Source organism: Diabrotica undecimpunctata, chromosome 9 (genome assembly GCF_040954645.1).
Source record: "Diabrotica undecimpunctata isolate CICGRU chromosome 9, icDiaUnde3, whole genome shotgun sequence".
Classification (NCBI taxonomy): Eukaryota; Metazoa; Arthropoda; class Insecta; order Coleoptera; family Chrysomelidae; genus Diabrotica; species Diabrotica undecimpunctata.
The window spans coordinates 16831278-16853559 of NC_092811.1; the positions used below are offsets into that span (position 1 = coordinate 16831278).

The window sequence follows — 22282 nt, forward strand, 5'->3', positions numbered from 1 at the left end:
TGGAAGTAGTGTAGGAGACTCCGCACGTTGATCTCCAGAGCAACTCAGTTTTGCTCGCACCTCAGTTCGTTGAACTGTTTTATTTTTATTATTATAATTTTAATAATTTGTTGTGTTTACTATGTCTATATGTCGTATTTCTTTTCGACATAAATTTAATTTTAACTTATCCTATTCTACTTGGATACCATTTTCTTTCTAGTTTGTATTCATCGAGATCTTGACTTTTTGCTAACCCAACCAAGAACCTACATTGGTCCAATCTACATGATTTGATGAAATACAGACCTTTGAGGGTTGCTCATATTCACATGATATATCATTTAAGCAAGCTAGTCTTGTAGAGATTTTATTGTCGTCAAAAATATTATGATTAACGCAGCAATTTCGGATGCATTTTATATATACTTCATCTAATTTACTTACCTTGCACGTTGCACGTCATTCGCGTCATAGCTCGTGAGGTCACATGATACCAACACGAAATATTTAGGCGGTAGGTGTGTTCTTTTTTAGAATCACTTTGCCGAGTACACTGGCATTACAGCTACTAGACATATTTTATTATATATGCTTAGAAATAATATTTAAAGATTTCTATTAATGTTAACTTAAAGAAATACACAATAATATGTTTCATTTCATTTGTATAAATGCATTAAAAATCGTTTTTATGAAGAACATTTGTTCGGAACACACTGTAACTGTAATCGAACGAAGGTGATACTTTGGCATAAATTGGTAACACTTATTTGACAGTTGCGGTGTTGACTAATGTTAATAAGTAGACTTCGGCAAATATGCATATTGCATATTTTGCATATTGTGCATATTTTATGCAAATATTTCATATTTTGGCATATTTGTATAAAAGTTTGCATAAAGTGCATAAAAGTTCAGATTTTTATACTGTATTTGAAAATTTTTAAACATACCAATTTATTTCAATTCTTGTATAAAATTTTGAAGTCATTTTAATCAAGAAATGATCTAAGTACGTAATCTCTACAGGTACAAAACATTTACAATTTTAAAGAAGATCAATTTAAGTAGCCCTCAACATTCTTAGAAAGTCTCGGTCACTGAGGCATTCAGTTATTGGATAATCGCTAAGGGTTCGCTCATTTACATTTTATGATCTAATCCCCAAATCTATCTACAATTTATTGTATCTTAACAGCAGGTAAACCGCTAATAGTTTTGTTCCTAATTTAGGGATTTTCCAAAATCTCCCAGTTTATTGAATTAGGTACCTAAACATTTCTAATTTGATGCTCAGATTTGTAAATCATTTTTGTTTTGATATTCAAAGCGTAAACACTCGTTGTGCGTAACAAAAAGGAAGATTGTGATTTTATAATGCCTAAAACAACCAGTGCTTCAACTTGGATTAAACCTTATAAATAGCTGTCTATGGATATGGGAAAAATCTACTGTTCAGTATGTGGCAAAATTGTAAGTATCTAATATTTTCTATTAAATATCTAATATTTCAAACATACAGGGTGTTTCCAAATGACACTTACAACGTTTGACTGTAGATACTTCTCGAAAAATTGAACAAAACGATATAGTTAATGAGGGGTCAAACTTATTTACTTTTCGAGATACAGGGTGTTAAAATTAAAAAAAATTAAATTCTTTTAGTTAATAACAACAATAACTTTAAAACCAATAAACGTATTTACTTGAAATTTAGTACTCGTAGGTTGTTTTTAAATGAAAAATAGCTTCCTTTAGTGAGAAAAAATTGTCCATGGTACAATACAATGGTGTGTATTTAGAAAAATTTTTCACCTTTACTTTTTTTTATGAAGTCAGCTATTCTAAAACACAATTATTTTTATTGTAATTGAATTAACAAAAAAAAAACTTTTGTTGAATTTTAAAATAAGTTATATGATGTACTAATGGTTAGTAACAAAAACTAATTTGTGGATTAATACTGCATTTAAAACACTTAGCGAGTGTTTTTTTTTCCAAACCAGTTATTTGATTAACCAAAAACACCTTGTATATTTTTATATTTTAAAGGTTGGGTTAAAATGAAGGTTTTTATTTTTATTTATAGATAGCATGTGAGAAGAAATTTCAGATAGACTAACATGTGAGAACTGCTTCACACATTGCAAAAAAAGGAAAAATAGGAGGAAAACATCAAACTTCAATGGCTAAATGTTTTCAATCTACTTCAAAAAAATTAGATGAGCAAGAAACTTTTAATGAAGACTTGTGTCGCGCATTAGTGTCTGCAAACATACCGCTTTCAAAATTAGCAAATGTAAATTTTAGTTCGTTTCTAAAAAAATATTGCAAACTTAATGTTCCAAGTGATCGGTCTCTAAGAAGAAATAATGTGAACGGGCTATACTCGTCGGTGTTAATTAATATTAAGGAAGAAATTGCAGATAATTATTTTTACATATCTGTAGACGAAACCACTGATTCCTCAGGAAAGTATATTGCTCATTTATTGATTGGTGTTCTTAAAGAAGATACCTTACCAAAATCTCATCTTATTTCATGCCAGCAACTTGAGAAAACAAATAATGCTTTAACAATTTCGCGTTTTATACAAGAAACTTAGCAACTTTTTTTCTTCCGACAACTATTCCTTCTAATAAATTACTGCTTATTTTATCGGATGCTGCTCCTTATATGGTGAAAGCAGGACAAAATTTAAAAATATTTTTCCCAGATTTAATACATGTTACTTGTGTAGCGCATGGATTAAACAGAGTTGCAGAGGAAATACGAAAAAAGTTTCCTGTTGTAAATACCATGATATCCAGTGCCAAAAAAGTATTTCTTAAATCTCCTATAAGAATTCAACTTTATAAAGAAATGCTACCTAACATTCCTCTTCCACCACAACCTATTTTAACGCGATGGGGAACATGGTTATAAGCAGCTAATTTTTATGCAGATCATTTTGTTAAAATAAAGAACATAATTGATACGTTAACAGATGAAAGTTCCCAATCTCTTTTGGATTCTAAACAAACTTTTCAGAGTAACTTGCTTCAACAAGAACTTTCATTTATAAAATCAAATTTTAGTTTTGTTCAAAAAACAATTACTCAGTTAGAATCACCAAAACTGTCATTGTTCGAAAGTACAGCATTAATAAAAGAATTTGCGTCATGTTGTCGGAACGTTAGAGGTAATATTGGAAAAGATATTTTAAAAAAAATTTGAAGCTACTATGGAAAAAAATAAAGGTTACCATATTCTTTCTGAAGTAGTCAGTGTTCTAGCTGGAAATATTTCGGAAACAATTAATTTAGAACCAAATGTTTTGGTTAGTTTGAAAAATGCTCCCGTTACATCAGTTGATGTTGAACGAAGTTTTTCCATATATAAATATATGTACTCAGACAAAAGCCACAAGTTTTTGTTAGAAAATTTTGAACACCACTTGGTCATTTATTGTTACCATAATTCTAAATAAGTTTATTCATACTTAAAAATGATGTAGTTACTTAAAATAAATGTAAATCTTAATGAATAGTAGGAAATATTTAGTTATGTACACTTTTTTTTTAAATAAAATTGTTACTATTTTACGATTTTTTTATTTATTTGTATGCATATTTTGTAAAATATTTGCATATTTTCGGGTAAACACGTGCATATTTATGCGCATATTTTCTACATTTTTATTTGCATATTTGCCGAAGTCTATTAATAAGTAATGAAAAAAGTGTTATTTTTGTTTAAGTATTTCATTTTACATCCGTATATGACGCATACAAGCGGCTCAAATTGTTTTTAACAAGATTATTTTTTTAACTCTTGTTTTGTTTCTATTTATTTACATTAAATATTAATTTGTTTTGTTGTATAATCCACTTTTGCAATAATTATGTGACCTATTTGATTTAAAATGGATTCAGGAATTTTTTATACTTTGGCAACTATGTCAACTTCGATCTCTGACGTAGATAATGACGTGCAACGGTACGTAAATTAGATGAACTGTAAATTAGCGGGTGCAAATATTAGGTCACATATTGTAGGTCTCATTATCAAATATTTACGAGTTTTTATGGAAAAACCCTTATCTACAGTACTTGTGTACTATCTATAGAGTCTGCTTATTATACACTCTTCACTTCAATACTTACTCTTAATGAGTTTATGTAATTTAATGTAGCATTTATTTACACTGATAACATCGATAAAACAACAGTTCCGCTGTTTTATTCTTTTACATATTTTATTAGATTCAAAATATCCATATATTAAAAATAAAGCTATTGTACTTGGTAACTAGTTTACCTTATGCCATTCTCCATGTGTGTGTGTGTGTGTTTAAGACGTCTTCTTCTTCTTTGTCAACCATTTTCCATCCACTCCTGAATGTAGGTCTCTCCCAATTGCTTCAATCTTTCTCTATCTTGCGCCAATCTAATCCACTGTTTGCCTGCCACTGTTCTTATGTCATCTACCCATCTTTTTTGAGGTCTTCCCGTGCTTCTTGTTGTCGTCCTTGGTCTCCATTCTAGAATTCTCCGTGTCCACCTGTTGTCATTATATCGGGCTACGTGACCTGCCCAGCGCCATTTCATTTTTGCAATTTCTTCCACAATATCCCTAATCTTCGTTCTACGTCTTATCTCGGTGTTTCTAATCTTGTCTCTTAGTGATATTCCAAGCATGATTCGTTCCATTGCTCTTTGCGTTGTTTCTAATTTTTTAGCAGATTTTTTGGTAAGGGCTACTGTCTCCAAGCCGTAAGTACAAACTGGTAGTATGCATGTGTTATACACCTTTTTCTTTAAGTTTACAGGAATGGAGGTGTTTTTCAAGATATATGCTAATTTGCCGAAAGCGCCCCATGCCAGTTGTGTTCTTCTTTTGATTTCAGCATCTTGATTTGGTTTTCCTACAACATGACCTAGATATACATAATGTTCAACATTTTCTATGGTATGATTTTGTATTGTTATATTTGTCTGGTCTCGGCTCAGTATTTTTGTTTTGCTGTAGTTCATTTTTAAGCCTACCGCTCCTGAAACTGCATTTAATTGTTGTAGCATATCATTTAATTCTTTAAGTTTAAGACGTGGTGTTGGAGAAAAATGCTGTGGATACCTTGGAGAGATCATCGGACAAAGATTTCCATTCTTAAGTAACTTGAGATTAAAAAAGGTTATCCACAGCATGTCTTCAGCAAATTCTACAGTTTCATTGGTCACGTTTTTCGTAAAAGTGACAATAATGTAGAGATATTAAGTCTCATTATCCTAACATACCTTTGTTAACCGAAAGCGCCCAGCTATAGTAGAAGCCACACTTAGAAAGCAGTGCAGGTAAGATAGGAAATGTATTTCTTACGGGAGAACGGCCCACCACGTTGCCGGTTTGCCCCGAACGTTGCATCAGGATCAGATTTAAAAATCATAGCACTTGATAATACGCGCGCACAACAATTGCCTACGGATGTATAAAAGACTATCATTATTGTTTCAAGTAAAGCATGATTCAATCATAGATGTATAAATAAGATAATTACATTGTCGAACTAAACAATAACATAAAGAAAAGTACTATAAAAAAGTAAAATATATCAAAAACTCGATAGCTATCTATATTTATCAATTTTCAATAGCTTTTATTGTAACCACATTCTTTGCAAAATAAAGGTAATTAAAAAAGTCATTAGGAGAAGCGAATCAGTTTTAATCCCCATTGTCCACGCAAAGCAAACATGTCTCTTTGTCGATTTGTACTACAACATGTGTAAAAAGTGAATTACTGGATCCTGCTGCCGCATTTAGAGACGAGTACGATAAGTGCAAAGTTGAAACAATTGCGGAAAAATATGGCGTTAAGATTTTGAGATGGCCACCTTACCATTGCGAGCTGAACCTGATTGAGATGGTGTGGAGTCAAGTGAACAGGTATGTGGCTTCAAACAATGTCGATTTTAAAGAAAAAATGGGAGAACTAAAGAGCAGTGGCATAATTATGTGAACCACGTCAAGAAAGTCGTAGAAAAAATGTTTGCGGTGGACAATTTGCAGGAAGATATTGAACCAGTGATAATTAATATAGACGATGATTTAGAGGATGGGGACGATTTAGATACGGTGATACGAGTTTGTGATTAGTTAATTAACGAGAAATATCTCAGATTTAATGCTCATTTGTTATTTTAGGACCGTACGTACAGTAAATTTCTGTTATGATCTTCTTGTATATTTTATGTATATATATTTATAGTGTCGTGTAGAGTAAACTACTTGAATTTTTTTTGTATATATGTATAGGTAAAAGTATTTACGAGGTATTAGATATTTTATGTATATCGGCATTTTTTATTTGTTTTTTTTTTGTTTATTTTCTTATTTAGCTCAGTTAAATTATTGAGTAAAGATTTTTGAAACGAAGCGCGTACAGTCCTGATTTCTCAGTCTATCGCCAAACTACCGCATACCTACCACTGTGCCGACATGAGCGGCATCGCTGCGCACTGTAAGACCAACACTGAATTTTAACTGTGACTTCTACTATAGGAACTAAATATGTTAGACACTTTTAAAATACTTTTCTTTTCTATTAATTTATTTACTCACTTTCCGTTTATTAATTTTTAGTGAACACGTTAGCTGCTGGGTTTCCCATAGCTGTAAGAAACATAATATCCTCGGTGGTAGAAGAATTACTGAAAAATAAGGACAGAAGGTATATACAATTATATTGATACAATATAACGTATAACGTATAACTTTTACTTTGACTTGTTTGTATGGATAAGTTTATATGAAACTATCGAAAAAGATCATAATTAACCTTTTCTAATAGAACCACCTTTTGCTGTATTTCCGTATGCTTTAAAACTTTTGAAAACACTTAAAACGTACTACACACTTTAACAGTGAATAGCGTTGTATATGAGTATGAGTTTTCTGACAATGTTGTCAAATACACTAAATACTTTACGGATTCGCTATACAGGGTGTTTCAAAAAAAGGTAACCCCGTCTCTAGGGTAGAAAAAAACTGAAAAATAATTGGAGTTTGCTTAGTAAAAAATTTTTGTAACGCCATCCGTTTTCAAGATACAGGGCGTTGAAGAAAAAAAAACTTTACGCATTTTTTACGATTTTGCCTAAACTACTGGCAACATTGTAATGAAATTTTATACGAATATGTTTTGGAAGCTGATGCATCCCATGAATTTGTTTTTATATCTGATTCTCATAGAGGGCGCTAGTTACACGGATCGTACTAAGTATTAGTCAATATAACTTTTTTAAGAGTATAATTATTAATCAAAATTTCAAGTAAACTTAAACATCATTCAATTTTACACGAAAAAGGTACTCTTGGTAAAACTCGATACTGTGTACCGTTTTCGCAATATTTTGATTTGAAAATTATGAAGTAATAATTGATGCTGGTAGTAATGATAAAGTTCTAATAGGTATACCTCTATTTTCCCCAAGTGTGCCATGGAAATCTGACATTTATTGATTGTTATGACGATAAATCAACAATAATTAGAGTTTTGAAACCTTGTTATTTGTAAAATCAAATCAAAATGTACTCAAATGTTGAATACACTGACATGTTATTAACCTTAGGCGAATGTTTAGGATGTTCTAGTGCAGCTGTGACACGGTATGCAGAAAAGTTTCCTGGAAGAAACTTACCAAGTAAAAAAACATTTAGAGCCGTTGAACGACGTTGTCGAGAAACTGGGAATGTGAGACCAAATAAAATAAATTATGGTAGACCAAGAACACCAAGAACAATTAATAAAGAAAATAATATTTTAAATTTACTTGATCAAGATCCAACAGTTAGCGTAAGGAATATAGCAAGACAAACAAATACTTCTTCTTCTTCAAGTACTTGGCGGATACTGAAAGAACAGCAATTACATCCTTATCATTACAGACAAGTCCTAGAGCTCTTGCCAGATGATCTACCGGTTAGAGTGGATTTTTGTGAAACATTGCAACAAAGGACAGCCCACAATCCAAATTTTTTAAATGCATTCTTTTTACGGACGAGGCCACCTTTACGCGACAAGGTATGTTTAACTCCCATAATGCACACTACTGGTGTGATGAGAATCTACGAGTCAAAAGGGTATCACATTACCAACACTCATTTAAAGTTAATGTTTTTGGCAGCAACTTTAGGTAACAAATTAATAGGTTATCATATTCTACCTGGAAATTTAAATGGTGATATGTATCTTGATTTTTTAAACAATTCCTTATTCGAGATATTAGAAGATTTAACGCTAAACGAGCGAAGATCTTTATTTTTTATGCACGATGGAGCTCCACCACACTTTGATAGAAGGTGTCGTAATTGGTTGAGTAATCATTTTCCGAATCGATGGATTGGTAGAGGTGCAGAAGCTCCAATTCATTGGCCTCCTCGGTCATGCGATTTTAACCCTTTTGGACTACGCAGTTTGGTCGTATATTAAGGAAAAAGTCTATGCTACAGAGGTAAATTCACGCCAAGAATTGGAAGAAAGAATTCAACGTCAATTTAATGACATCATAGCTGATCCCCTACCGTTTAAAAGGTTAATGGAATCTTTAGAAAAAAGAATAGACTTGTGTATTCGCGAAAACGGAGGGCATTTTGAACACTTACTGCAATTGAATTTTATTTTATGTACTTAGTCATTAATTTAATTTTCTTCTTGTGAGTTTTGTTTAATTACTAACTATTTTATACCAGCATCAATTATTACTTCATAATTTTCAAATCAAAATATTCCGAAAACGGTACACAGTATCGAGTTTTACCAAGAGTACATTTTTCGTGTAAAATTGAATGATGTTTACGTTTACTTGAAATTTTGATAATTGAAGAATTGAATAATTATACTCTTAAAAAAGTTATATTGACTAATACTTACTTACATTACAATGTTGCCAGTAGTTTCGGCAAAATCGTAAAAAATGCGTAAAATTTTTTTTTCTTCAACGCCCCGTATCTTGAAAACGGATGGCGTTACAAAAATTCTGTACTAAGCAAACCCCAATTATTTTTCAGTTTTTTACCTACCCTAGAGACGGGGTTACCTTTTTTTATAACACCCTGTATACGAAACATAGACAAACAGACTAACCGCTGCAATACAGACCCGTTTTCCCAGTGTGACAGAGAAAACCGACGCAAAGCAGTCCCTGCATCTCTTTCTAATGGGCCGGGTTTATCTGCCACGTAACCTTCACATTATTCATTTAGGTCACATGGTCGAGATTCCCGGAACATTATAAAGATATCCAGGGAGGAATAGGCTGTAGCACTGGAGATATATATATATATATATATATATATATATATATATTTATATATATATATATATATATTTATATATATATATACATATATATATATATATATATATATATATATATATATATATATATATATATATATATATATATATGCTTTCTGTAGTTTTCCGGGTTTGACTCCGCGTTGAATAATTTTGGTTTTATCAAAATCCATTATTTTGACGACGTTAGTCAGGTAGTAGCGCTTCTCGCTGATCCTTGAAGTTAACTGACTCTCCTGGTCGATGCGTTTACTCTTTATACCATAACCATTTAACCAGTTAAAAATGGGTTTTGTTTAGTAAGTACTTGATCCACAGCGTCAATTCCCTAATGACACTGAAGCACGGAATCTACTAACAGTATAATTATTACTACGTCAAGTACATGTCATGGCGAAAGCATAAGTGAATTATCATAAAGAAATGAATATCATTTTCAATTTTTTTAGATTCATCCAGGTCGAGACAGCTTACTTTTACAAATGGTGGAAAGAACAAGACGAAGGTATGCGACTTATTTTTAAAACCCTTGTTGATAGTGGACAACTTGAAATGGTTAGCGGAGGATGGAGCATGAACGATGAAGCATGTACAAATTACCAATCAATTATTGATCAATTCACCTTAGGATTCAGGTAGCATCTATTGTACTATTTGTGTAGATATCTTGATTGATTGTCGTTAAATAATTAATTTAAAAATTTGTAAATATTTAATAATTGAAGAAAAGAAGACTGAATATTCTTGTCTTATCTGGAAGTAATAAATATTCACTTAATATCTGGTGATGTTGTATAAAATTCGGTTTATTCGCTGTTATTGATGAAAACAGATTATATTTTGTCGTGGTTCTTTAATATCTGCTGGCGGAACTTCTGACTTTAGAACAATTGTCTAAACTTCTTTTTCGAAGTCGCACGAAAACTTTCTTTTGGTAGCCTCTTTAATATCAGCTCATTGAAGATAAGTCCTACCTATGAGCACTTTCTCTGGCACAAAATATTGTTGAATAAAGAATTTTCAGTAACTAAATGCAATTTATCATCATACTTTTATCTCGATTGACATACTTATTAACTTTATCAACCTTTTAAGTTGAAAAGCTATTATCTGAAGGTCTTCCTTTAGAAGGTATATTTTGGTATTATTCATAATTTACCTGTTTGTATCGTCTAAATCTTTTGCATTATATTCGGGAAGGGGGTCATTATACTAACTATACAGTATTCAAAGCTCCCGCTTCAAGTCCTAGATCAAATCCTTTTCGTATATAGTTTTAAATGCAGCAATAATATGTGGTTAATATTTTTTGTTTATTCTTTTAAAGCAGTTAATATTGACTTTCTTATTGGTTCTAAAATCTTCAATATCTGTTCTAAGAGCTTATCATTCAGGTTTAACATTAGGCAGGTCTGACGGTGGGTGTCCTTTTTAATATGATTATTTTAACCATCTGATAAAAAACAAAACATGAACAAAATTTTCTAACAATCCAGTTATATACAATAGTATTAATTAGAATGATTTTACACATGGGTTATAAGTATCTTTAATCACGAAAAAATCTCAATTGATTATAAAACACTTGTAGGATTATCGAGGAAACGATAGGCAAGTGCGGAAGATCTAGGGTGGGTTGGCAAATAGATCCTTTTGGGCACAGCAGGGAGCACGCTTCCATCCTAGCCCAAATGGGTTATAATGGAATGTTTTTTAGTAGGTTAGACCATGCAGACCGATTAAAAAGAGAGAAAAACCACACACTGAATTTTGCTTGGCAAGGAAGTTCTAACTTGGGTAAGTATTTATTTTTTTTATCGGCTATGACGACAATGTCATCTGCGAATCTCAAATGACTGAGCTTATCTCCATTTATCTTGTTCAGATTTGCATTCTTACAAATATGTTCTAAAAATGTCGTGTAATATATATTTTTTACTATATATACACAATAACTTAATTTGCAGACGACAGTTTTATATTTGGTAGCATATTTCCTAATGATGGCTATGGACCACCGAAAGATTTCTGTTGGGATATGATTTGTGGTGATGAACAGATAGTAGATGATTTTGATAGTATTTATTATAACCTAGATAAAAAGGTAAGAAATATCTTAAATGGTGGTATTTATGTACGTAATTTAGAGTTAGTAGTTAGTAAGATAGTAAATTATCCTGATCATGTTTATTATAATTTAGATGGGAAGTAAAACGACCAACCAAAAACAAAAAGGGAGTATATTAAGCAAACTTAAGCAAATATGCACAGGGAATAGTTTGTATATTTTGTGCAACCCATAAGCTTTTTCCATATTTTTATATAAATCGAAGTTAAATGCTTAAAAACACCAAAGTATTACCCGTATTTGCATATAGATTTATGTGTTGTGATCATCTGACCTTAAGGAGATGATGATGTGTGGAATTATATCTAAGAAATATGTAACAAATATCTAAAGGAGGGACTCTGAACTATATAGGGGTGCTTCAGTACTCTGCGTAAGACAGACTAGGCGGGGGAGTCCTCAACCCCGACACCTGTCCTGTAGATATGCAGGACAGGTACGAATAAGGCTTAGCCAAATAAGTACCCACGGATCAACTGAAGACATGACACAGGTCAGCAGCTGTGTCGTTAGTGGCCCGTGGCTGAGGAATACAATTCCTGACAGGTGTGGTACCACAAAGTCGCAGGCGGTAATCAAGTTGATTTAACCGGCTGTGATACTGCGAACACTCACTAACCCGTCTGGCGGGCGTGGTGTTTTAATGCTAATATACCCCTTAAAACCGCGATGTCAGATTTTAAAACACATACAGATTTATTCCAGGTGAGTAGGATGCGTGCGGATTCCAAGGGGAGGGGGGCAAAAAACGAATTTTTCGGAAACCCAAAAACCCCATAACTCTTTATGTTAGTACATATAATGCTAAACGTCTACTGTCCGAGGAGAGATTTATAGAAATAGAAACTGGAATGAATAAAATTAAATGGGATGTTATAGGTATCAGCGAAGTTAGAAAAAGAGGTGAAACTTTGAAAACACTGAAATCAGGGCGTATATTCTATCAGATTGGCCCTGAAACTACATCAGTTGGAAGAAGCAGAGCTAGAAACATCCTTTGAAACCAAAACCAGAAACCAAATTCAGTTATCCAGGAAGAAATGACCAACAACATGAACAGCTTCTTTCACAAAAATATGCACAGAAGATGGACCTGGGAAAGTCCAAACGGTAGAATAAGGAACGAAACTCACTACATCATAAGTGACAAAAAATAAATAATTAAAGATGTAACAGTACTCAACAAGTTCACCACAAGTAGTAACCACAGAATGATACGAGCAAAATCCAAATCAGCATAGAAAGAGAAAAGAACATAATGATTAAAAATAAATCATGTTGATAGCCTAAGATGAAGATAGTCTGCAAAGACTGGTCGACAGATTTAACATAAGAGCAAAAGAATTTAATATGACAATCTCATCTTAGAAAAATAAAACAATAGTAGTCAGCAAAGAACCAACCAGATGTAAAATAGAAATTGATGGCATCAGTATTGAACAAGTATTGGAAATGAACTACCTGGGAATTACATTGTCTAGCTATGGAGACCTGGACAAAGAAGTAAAAGATCATGTACAGAAAGCAAATAGACTGGCAGGATGCCTTAATAACACTATATGGCGAAACAGACATATTAACACTAAGATGAACTCAAGAATTTATAAAGCCAGTATCATACCGATAATGACACCTTAGAAACAAGACCCGACAGCCACAACGCAAAGGCTACTGGAAACGACAGAGATGAGAGTACTGAGAAGAATTACATAAAATACGCTGAAGGATCATAAGAAAAGTGAAGACATTAAAAGAAAATATAACGTACAGTGTATAAATTAAGGGACACAAAAAAAGGACTGAATAACCAAATAAACAGAATGGAGGAGACCCGTGTCATCAAAATAGCATTGCAATGCTTTGTGCCCTCTAAATAAAATTTGGCAGGACCCTAGTCTACCTGGCCTTTCGGCTATACGACCGTTAGCGCCTCCACTGCCCCTACGAGTCCGATACCAAAATGAAGGTTCCACGCCACGTACGCCAGGCACGTTTTCGTGGGGCTTCACCTTCCCCGTAGTACCTCTGTTGCGATTACCTCACCTACCCGTTATCCCCTCCCACAGGCGGATAGGTGACGTAGGCAGAGGAATTTCCACCTCGCACTTAGACAGGTCGCCGCCGAGGATCTCTCCTCTACCACTCTTAAATCTCCTGGCGGGTACGTGCCAAAAGAGGTGTGTACGGGCCCAGCTCGTTCAACCTCGCCTGGTTCTCTTGGAATGAGAGTAGAGTGGTCCCCGAGAGTCTCGTCTCGGATACTAGGAGTGTAGACCGGTGACCGTGATGCCTAAACGTCCGTGTGTGTTTCTACAAACCCGACACTTCAAGCGACGGCTCTCCACCTCTCGATTCCTACCCATAAGTCGCCTCTTACGACGGGCAGTGCCTTCTCGCCTTGGCCGTATTCTTATCTCCGCGAGCTGAACGGAGCGTCAAAGTAGCATAAGTCACCAATCGGCAGAAGAAGTATCGGACTACAGCGCAAAATATGGAGTGACAACCTTCCATAGAGGTATTACTTCGCCAATGAACAAGCAGAATTGCTTATAAAGAGGAAGAAGAAAAAATTGTATAATGTGTTTTGTTATATCATTTGTCATTTATTCCTCGATTTTTTACTTATTTATATCTGATTTAAGGTTAATCGTTTCTCAGCTGCTTTGGATGAATATGTTAAGTTATATTCTGAAGACAATAGAAATATTTTGGTTACTATGGGTGGAGACTTTCATTATCAACAAGCAAATTATATATTTGATAATATTGATCGGCTAATAAAGTAAGTTCGCATTTTTTGTAATTATATTTATAAGCTGAAATCTGTCTATCTCTATTTGTAATTGACTGTAGGTTATTAGGTCCACAATAGTATATTTCCAGTCTTTGCTATATGTTAGCACTATAACATTAAGATCCTCTCAATAAAAAATAAATATCGTTCAAGTTTATGCTACTACTTTTTGAAAAAACTATCCAAAGAAAAAAATAAAAAATTTAGATTACAAGAGACAGAAATAAAAAAAACTACCGACAAATATTAGAAGTTGTAAATAAATAAAAAGGTTTCAGAAATATAAAACAAATTTAAGGTTTATGTGATTAGGCATTCTGGACTACTATATACTTATAACATAATTAAATATTTTAAGAGGAGAGGGTAGAGATTTTTGAAGTTATACTTCTATACGCGCGCTCCACGTTGGAAATTTGTATGGGAGTGAATCTGTGAAACCATTACAGTCGGTCCGCCGGATCTTTGCACAAGTATGACATTATTCACGAATTATTTTTTATGTTACGTCTCTTTCCTACTCACAGAAACTAAAACTATTAACTTAAACCGCCTGTCCATACACAACACCATGCATTGAACAAAGACAGCCATAGAACAATGATCGCTGATTGATTCGTCTACTGACAATTGACATGACAATTGGAAATTTTGTTTTGACAGAGTGTAATATTTTTATAAATTATTTTCGTTTGATTTAAATAATCAATCCTTTTTCATACTTTAAATATACATATTTTTAACAAACAGTTGTTATAACGACTAACCCTTACCTTCGTGTTCAATTTATTAAGGTAAGAATTCATGTATTAGCTAATAACGAATAATAAATTTTTTTAACCTCTAAATTGACATTAATTATTTAAATATAGCTAAAACTACGTCAACGGACAATATGAAATATTTTTAAAGGTTTTTATTTTTAGAGTATGCCTGGCAAGCCTTTAACTTCTCAAGCTTAGCAACTTGTGTTGAATGTGTTGGAGTATTTCGAATTAGAAAAAGTAAATGGAGGGCCTTTGGAGCCATTTTCGTCTGTTCAACAGGTAACATATTGAAATGTATGTTCGTTTATGAAAATCATTAAACAATACTTTATTTAAGAGAGTAGCTGCTGCATTAAAAATATAACGACGAACAGTATGTACAATTATTAAAAGGAAAGAAAATAATCACATTCTTTCAAAGCCAGGCAAAAGTGGACCTCGTCCGAAAAACAAAACAACTGATCTGTCTGAGGGATCAAAAATGGCAGTGCGTAATACAGTATACGACATGTACCAACAAAGTAAGTAGTTAAAAATTTCTTCAATCTGAATTTGATATACCATAAGATAATGGTATCATGTACCATGATAACCAGAAGGTACTTTTTAATCAATACTTTATATAAATGTATGTTGTAAAAAAGATTGTTGAGAGTAGTTTAAGAAAATTTCTGCTGAATACATTAATGGATATTAAGTCAATTTTCTTGTGAGTTTTTTAATTTGAAATAATTTATAGTTTTATAAAATCAAAGTATTACTTCTTTTTCATTGAACTAGTTATAACAGTGTGGTTTATTCTGTACTTATCTGTTCTTTTTTTTTAGAGAAACATGTTACTCTGCAAAGTATAAGTAATGAATTAAGGGATAAAGAAGTTGCATTTATTGGCAAAACATCTGTTAGCATGAACTACTAAAAGAACACGGCCATGAAGTGTTGAGACTACCTCCTTATCACTGTGAATTCAACGCTATTGAATTAATTTGGGCAAACTGCAAGTCATATTACAATAAGAATCTTGGTAGAGATGGACATTCTGATAATGCTGTTATAAATATGTGGAAAGAGGCACTAAACCAATGTAACACAGAAATTTGGGAAAAATGTGTGAAACATACTCATGAAATTATTACAAAGGGGTATATCCGAGAAAAAAATATGGTTGACACTAACATTAAACCAATCATAATAGACACTGGTAATATGAGTGGCTCAGATTCTGACAGTGAAGAATTCTTAAATTTATGATTGGCTACATGGCTGTATAGTGTATGAGGCTTCAATAAATATTTAAATTATATTATTGTTATAATAAATTCTTTTTTACCCAGCTCAAGTTTTCTATTTTTTAATTTATTATGCATAGATTTCTTTATTTGAAGTTCGTTGTGTTAATTTTTGTATGACCATTTTTTAAAACAAAGTGATTACTTAAGTCTGAAAACCATATTTAACACTGAATAAACAAAATTATCAAGATGATGGAGCACTGGAGTAGATTTATATTCAGTTTTTTAGATCTTCTTGTAGTGTCTACCCGTTTCGGATATTGGCGACTATCATGACAATTTGTACTTTGCACACTGCTGGTCTGAAAATATTTGTTGTGTTGAACCACATACATAGATTCTTCAGCCAGGAAATCCTTCGCCTTCCTGAGCCTCGTTTTCCATCTACTTTTCATATATTTCGTTGTTGCTAATGATGTGACCAAGGTATTCTATTTTGGCTGTTTTTATTGTGGTTATCAGCTGTTTTTCTTTTTCCATTCTTAATAAAACGTCCTGATTAGTAACGTGACCGGTATAAGATATCTTCAGGATTCGACGATAAAGCCACATTTCGAAAGCCTCAATGTTCCTGCAGGTAGTGTCTGTGAAAGTCCACGACTCAACTCCGTACAATAGTATACGAAAGATATAACATGGTAGTAACCTGATTTTTATGGGTGTGAATAAATCATGACATTTGAATAGCTTAGCCATTTTTGAAATGTAGATTTGGCTTTCTCTATCCTACATTTAATTTCTAAGGAATGGTCCCAATTTTTACTCTTTCTGTTCATTAACCTGAATGCTTTATGGTAATCAATGAAGCATGCATATGTCTTGCAGTTCACATCTCTACATCGTTGAAATAGCCTTTTTATGCTAAAGAGAGCCTCTCTAGTACCCACTGCATTCCGAAAACTAAACTTTGTACTACGGCTGAATTTTTCTTCGCACAGTCTATATATTCTTTGATGTATGATTTTTAGAAATATCTATAAAAGATGGTTCATTAAGCTGATGGTCGGCAAATCACTGCAGGATACGGATTTTGTTTTCTTTGGTACAGCAATAAACGTCGGCGTGACTTCAGCCATGTTCTTGGTTCATTAAATATTTTTATTAGGAGTTGAGTACCGTTGGTGTTAAATAGTTTTATGATCAGCATGTGCATTGTCAGTTCCAGGAGCTTTGCCATCTTTTGGTTGTAATATTGCCTTTTCCACTTCATTTGATGTGATTTGTAAGTGGTCATTACATATGTGGGATGGAGGTTGTTGGGATCTACTATCATCAGAGTTCTTTGATAAACTTGGTCCATATGCAAATTTCTTGATTTTTATCTGTGATGATGTTTCTCTGTTGATCTCGCAGTTTGTTAGCTGTATTTAATTTCTAAAGACCAGCTGCTTGTTTATGCATTTTAAACGTATCGTGTTTTTCTTTCAATAAATATATTTCTTCACACTGTGATTTTAACCAATTTTCTTGGGCCTTTCGTATTTGTGTTCTTATTTGTCTGTGAATATTGTTGTACATTCTTGTGTTGTTCTTTGATTTTTTTCTTTTTTCCATGAGTTGCAGTATCTTGTCATTCATTTGACTGTTCTTTTTCTCTTTTTTCTATTAGATGTTCTTATCTAATCTTTAAAAACGTCTCTTTTGTTTACTCACATTTTAGTCTTCTCATATCACATTTTTGTTACTATTCTTTTTTGTAACCTTCTTAAATCTAAACCGATATTTACCAACAACAGGAACATCATCTGACGATATGTCAGTACCATATATTTGCTTATATTCAATAAAAATACTTTAATTTCTTATTACTATGGTTTAAATATTTATTTACTGTAGATGTTATTGGACAACCTATAGGTTTCCAAAAATTGAAAAATCACGTTCATAAATGTATACGTATCCAGTTTTCTAAATGCAATAAATGAAATAAAAGAGAAGTATAAAAACGCCAATTGTAATATTAGCCATTTTCTAATTTTTATAATAATTCTTATAGCCGACATACGTTTGACTCACATGTTTTGATTTATTTCCTATAATAAGAATGATGACGATGTGCAAAGATCCGGCGGATCGACTGTACATATGTAAGATAATGAGTAAGAGAGAGAGAGAAGATATATTTTCTCTCTCTCTTCCTCTCTCGAATATAAAAATGTTCCTTTTGTATATATAATTTAATATTATACATATTATATAAAGATATAACATATAATATTATACATATAATAAAATATTTATTAATATTATTATTTATGTGATATGTTTTGTATTATTTATTAAATGTTCATAATTATATTATTCTTTTGTATTTCAAAATAATAATCTCAATAAATCACTGTATGATCCAGAACTGTCAATTTTGAAATACATTTGTGTTATGTCCTCGGTAGTGTAGTAGTCAGTATCCCCGCCCGTCACGCGGGAGACCGGGGTTCGATTCCCAGTGGGGGAGGACTTTTTTATTAATGTTATTACATTATTGTCATTTTTAAATACTTATGGATATTGCATTTTAATTTGTATTGTATTATTATATATGGAATTATGTTGCACTGTATTGTAGTGTATTTTTTTATGTATATTATTGTCATTTTTAAATACTTATGAATATTGCAGTTTAATTTGTACTGTATTATTATATTAATAACAAAATAAACAATGAATTTTACTGCAGAGTATGTGTAAAAAAATTTTGCATTCAACTCCTTTCATACATATATGAAAATAAAAATATACATTTTCATCAAAATATTGATTCAATCCTTCATTGTTAGTAAGTTGTTATTAATTCTGTTTCTCTTTCTGCTATGTCTTACCTATAAAATTACATATATAATGATTGTGCAGATTGACTCCCATTTAATAAATAAATAAATAAATAAATTTGTAACGGCGAATGCGTGTATAGAAGTGTAACTTCCACCGGCAGTCCCGCTGGACTGCCACACCCATTTTTTTGTGTTAAGGACATATTCTCTTTCTGCCGTTAACAAGAAACTTTAAGAAGTTCCAAGGAAAACAATCAATATACAAACAGAATATTTTATGATAATTAATTTTAATGAAACAAAACAATTTCCTATACATGAAATAAAGCAATTAAATCATAAATTAAAACTTTGAAGTAAATTTCAGTTCAAGTTTTTAGTTTTCTTCTGTAAATGCCGGTGTAATTGGCAATGACAAAATCGGATTCCAAAAATTCATTTTTTCTTTCGGGATGTATACCAATGTTTTCTTCATGTCTTCCATTTTCTTGTTGTTAATTGGAAGTAAAGTTGAATATACTCTTCTAGTAGGAGCCTGAATTGTCTGTACTGCATTCCGTAGTTTGAATTCATCCATTATGAAGCCGCCGATGTTCACCTTACATTAAACCGTGTTAGGATTCTTTGATGAAAAAGTCATTTCCCTGTATTCTGATATTGCAAAAGCCCTTTTTTGGTTTCTTGGGACATTTTTGCCATACGAATCATCATTTGAGCAGGTTTTTTTATAAAACTTGGGCCACCATCAACTGAAGTCAATTAAATCATCAGCAGTCATTTTAATAACAGAAAATTTGCCGTCAATTTTTGATCATTTCATTATAAGCTCTTCAACCCCATTAATAGTAAAATTAATTCTTCTTGCTTTAACTTTCTTCTGGTGATGCCAAAATCTCTGTCATTTGACATAAAAGAGTGGCTCCTAACAGGAAAGGTTAGTTTGACTTCATTAAACTTTTTTATCTCACACAAGTACATCATCATGCGAATCACAGTATTATTTTTATTTTGTCCTGCGCAGTTGTCCCGAAACAGATAAAGGTTTTTTACATTACTGTCAATTTTGTTTTTTATGTAACAATCTAATATACTACAAACTTCATTTGAGCCTTTACTCCCTTCACCTTCATGATAGATAAAAATTGTACATTCCCGTGTCGCGAGATTATGCACACCAAAGACGTTTACAGTGAGCTGTCTAAGATAATAGGTATCTTGGACAGAAATACAAGATAGAGATATGTTGGACATCAAATCTATGCAGATGGCAACATTTTCTTCAGGCTTACTTACACAATGAGCGGTCACTTCTTTTAGTGATGCATAGAACTTTTTAGATTTACGCTTGTGTACTGTGAGCTCAGCGACAACTTTTCGCTTTGCATTCTCATTCAAAACAGGACTTTTTATTTTTAAATTTAGTTCCTCACATGTAACACATGCATCTTTAACTGGTTGCGCAAAGCCAATAGAAGGGTAGTTTTCCTTGAAATACGTCCAAAAAAACTTGTAGGAGAGCCTTTTCTCAGTTCCTAATGTTGAAATAAGGAAACTATGTTCTTTTTTAATGAACATATCGTACATGATTTTTAAATTCGTATTATCTGAAAAATACTTTCTTTCTTTTCCTGTATAGTGATGTACTTTGGTGGGAATGATTCTACATGGAGCCCTAATTTAGACAGTAGGGTCCCAGATATTGCATTTTCTAAAAGGTTTTTTCCTCTGTTGTCAGTTGGTGTTTCATTCAGTTGCAATAGATGGGATAAACGGTAACACTGCTTTTCAGTGTATCCATAGGTTTTCATAAATCTATTTTTACATACTTTTGTACGTTTTCCATTGTGTACTACATAATAAATCACACTGAAAGCCTTGGGTTTCGCGGTTGGCGAACTAGACCTGGGTCTTTGCCTTGCAATCTGACTAATTTTCATAACAGATTGGATGTAAATGTCCTGTTCCGTTTTGGTTGTCATGTTATGTAGTTTGGCGGATGTTTCAATCATATTTTTTCAGTGAAAACTCCAAGGCAATTGGATTTGCAACTGAAACAACAAAAGACTTTATTGTAACAGTAATTCAGTGAAAAAGATATTGGAGATAAGTAAATGACTTTTGAGGTTAGGTTTTAATAGCCTAATATTACTTCGAAATACATACAAGATTAAATTATCAGTAAAATGGTATTTAAACCACCAAAATGTAAAAATTAACAAAAATAATATAGAATAGAAAGAATAGGACGATATTTACCTGCAAAAATTTGAGCCTGGTTTTTAGCTGGTACAGTTTTGCGTGTTTTTGTCCAGCCGCTTTAGACTTCTTTATGTTGTTTCTTTTATATTTGTCATCATTCGTAAAACCTTTTTTTTTCTTGTTTAAACGCCATTCCTTATCTGAACCACTCATTCTAATCGAATTATTAACCACAGTAAAGACGTAAATTCAAGAATAAAAATGCAGAAAAATACCAGCAGATCCACAAAATCATAATAACGAAAATTCGAGAAGCCAAAGAAAAATGGTTTTCCAACGAATGCAGGGAAATAGAACAATACGAACGAAAATACGACAGTTACAATATGCACAAAAAAATAAAATCAATGACAAACAAGAGGAAATTCAATAAGTCACCCAACAGCATAAAAGATGGCGATGGAAATCTTATCTCGGAGCCATCAACGATCTTAGAAACATGGAAATCATACATAGAAAAATTATTTGCATCTGACAGGACTAATGATCACCTATATGGAGAAGGAGAAACAGGACCTTCAATCCTTAAATCGGAGATAGAAGATGCCATTGCAGCACTAAAAAACAATAAGTCAGCAGGTCCGGACAATGTACCCTGCGAAATATTAAAGATCCTATGTAAATCAAACAAACAGTTCCTTGATAATCTAGATGAACTTTTTAACAACATATATAATAGCAGTAAAATCCCGGAGAACTGGCTGCAGTCAAGATTTATTACAATCCCGAAGAAACCAAATGCCCAGATCTGTGATGACTACCGGCTTATAAGCTTGATCAATTATGTCACTAAAGCGTTCACTAAGATCATTCATAGAAGAATATATGATAAATGTAAGTCAAATATTGATAGATCGCAGTTTGGCTTTCGAAAAGCACTTGGAACTAGAGAAGCAATTTTCGCTCTCCAAGTGCTTATACAGCGGTGTAGAGACGATGATAAGGACGTGTAT

The 22282-nt window shown here is 32.6% G+C and overlaps 1 protein-coding gene and 1 long non-coding RNA gene across 2 annotated transcripts in view; both read left to right on the forward strand.

The window, feature by feature from the left end:
• Positions 1–22282, forward strand: part of LOC140449598 (lysosomal alpha-mannosidase-like) — a 44137-nt gene that overhangs the window by 2465 nt on the left and 19390 nt on the right. Inside the window, exons 2-6 of the mRNA XM_072542820.1 lie at positions 6603–6690; positions 9768–9953; positions 10910–11115; positions 11286–11422; positions 14089–14228. Coding sequence (XP_072398921.1) covers positions 6603–6690; positions 9768–9953; positions 10910–11115; positions 11286–11422; positions 14089–14228 — 757 coding nt within the window. The remainder of the gene's footprint in view (positions 1–6602; positions 6691–9767; positions 9954–10909; positions 11116–11285; positions 11423–14088; positions 14229–22282) is intronic.
• LOC140449600 (uncharacterized) lies at positions 15444–16310 on the forward strand. Its single transcript, XR_011951842.1, has 2 exons — positions 15444–15528; positions 15835–16310. It is a non-coding gene; the product is annotated as an uncharacterized lncRNA (long non-coding RNA).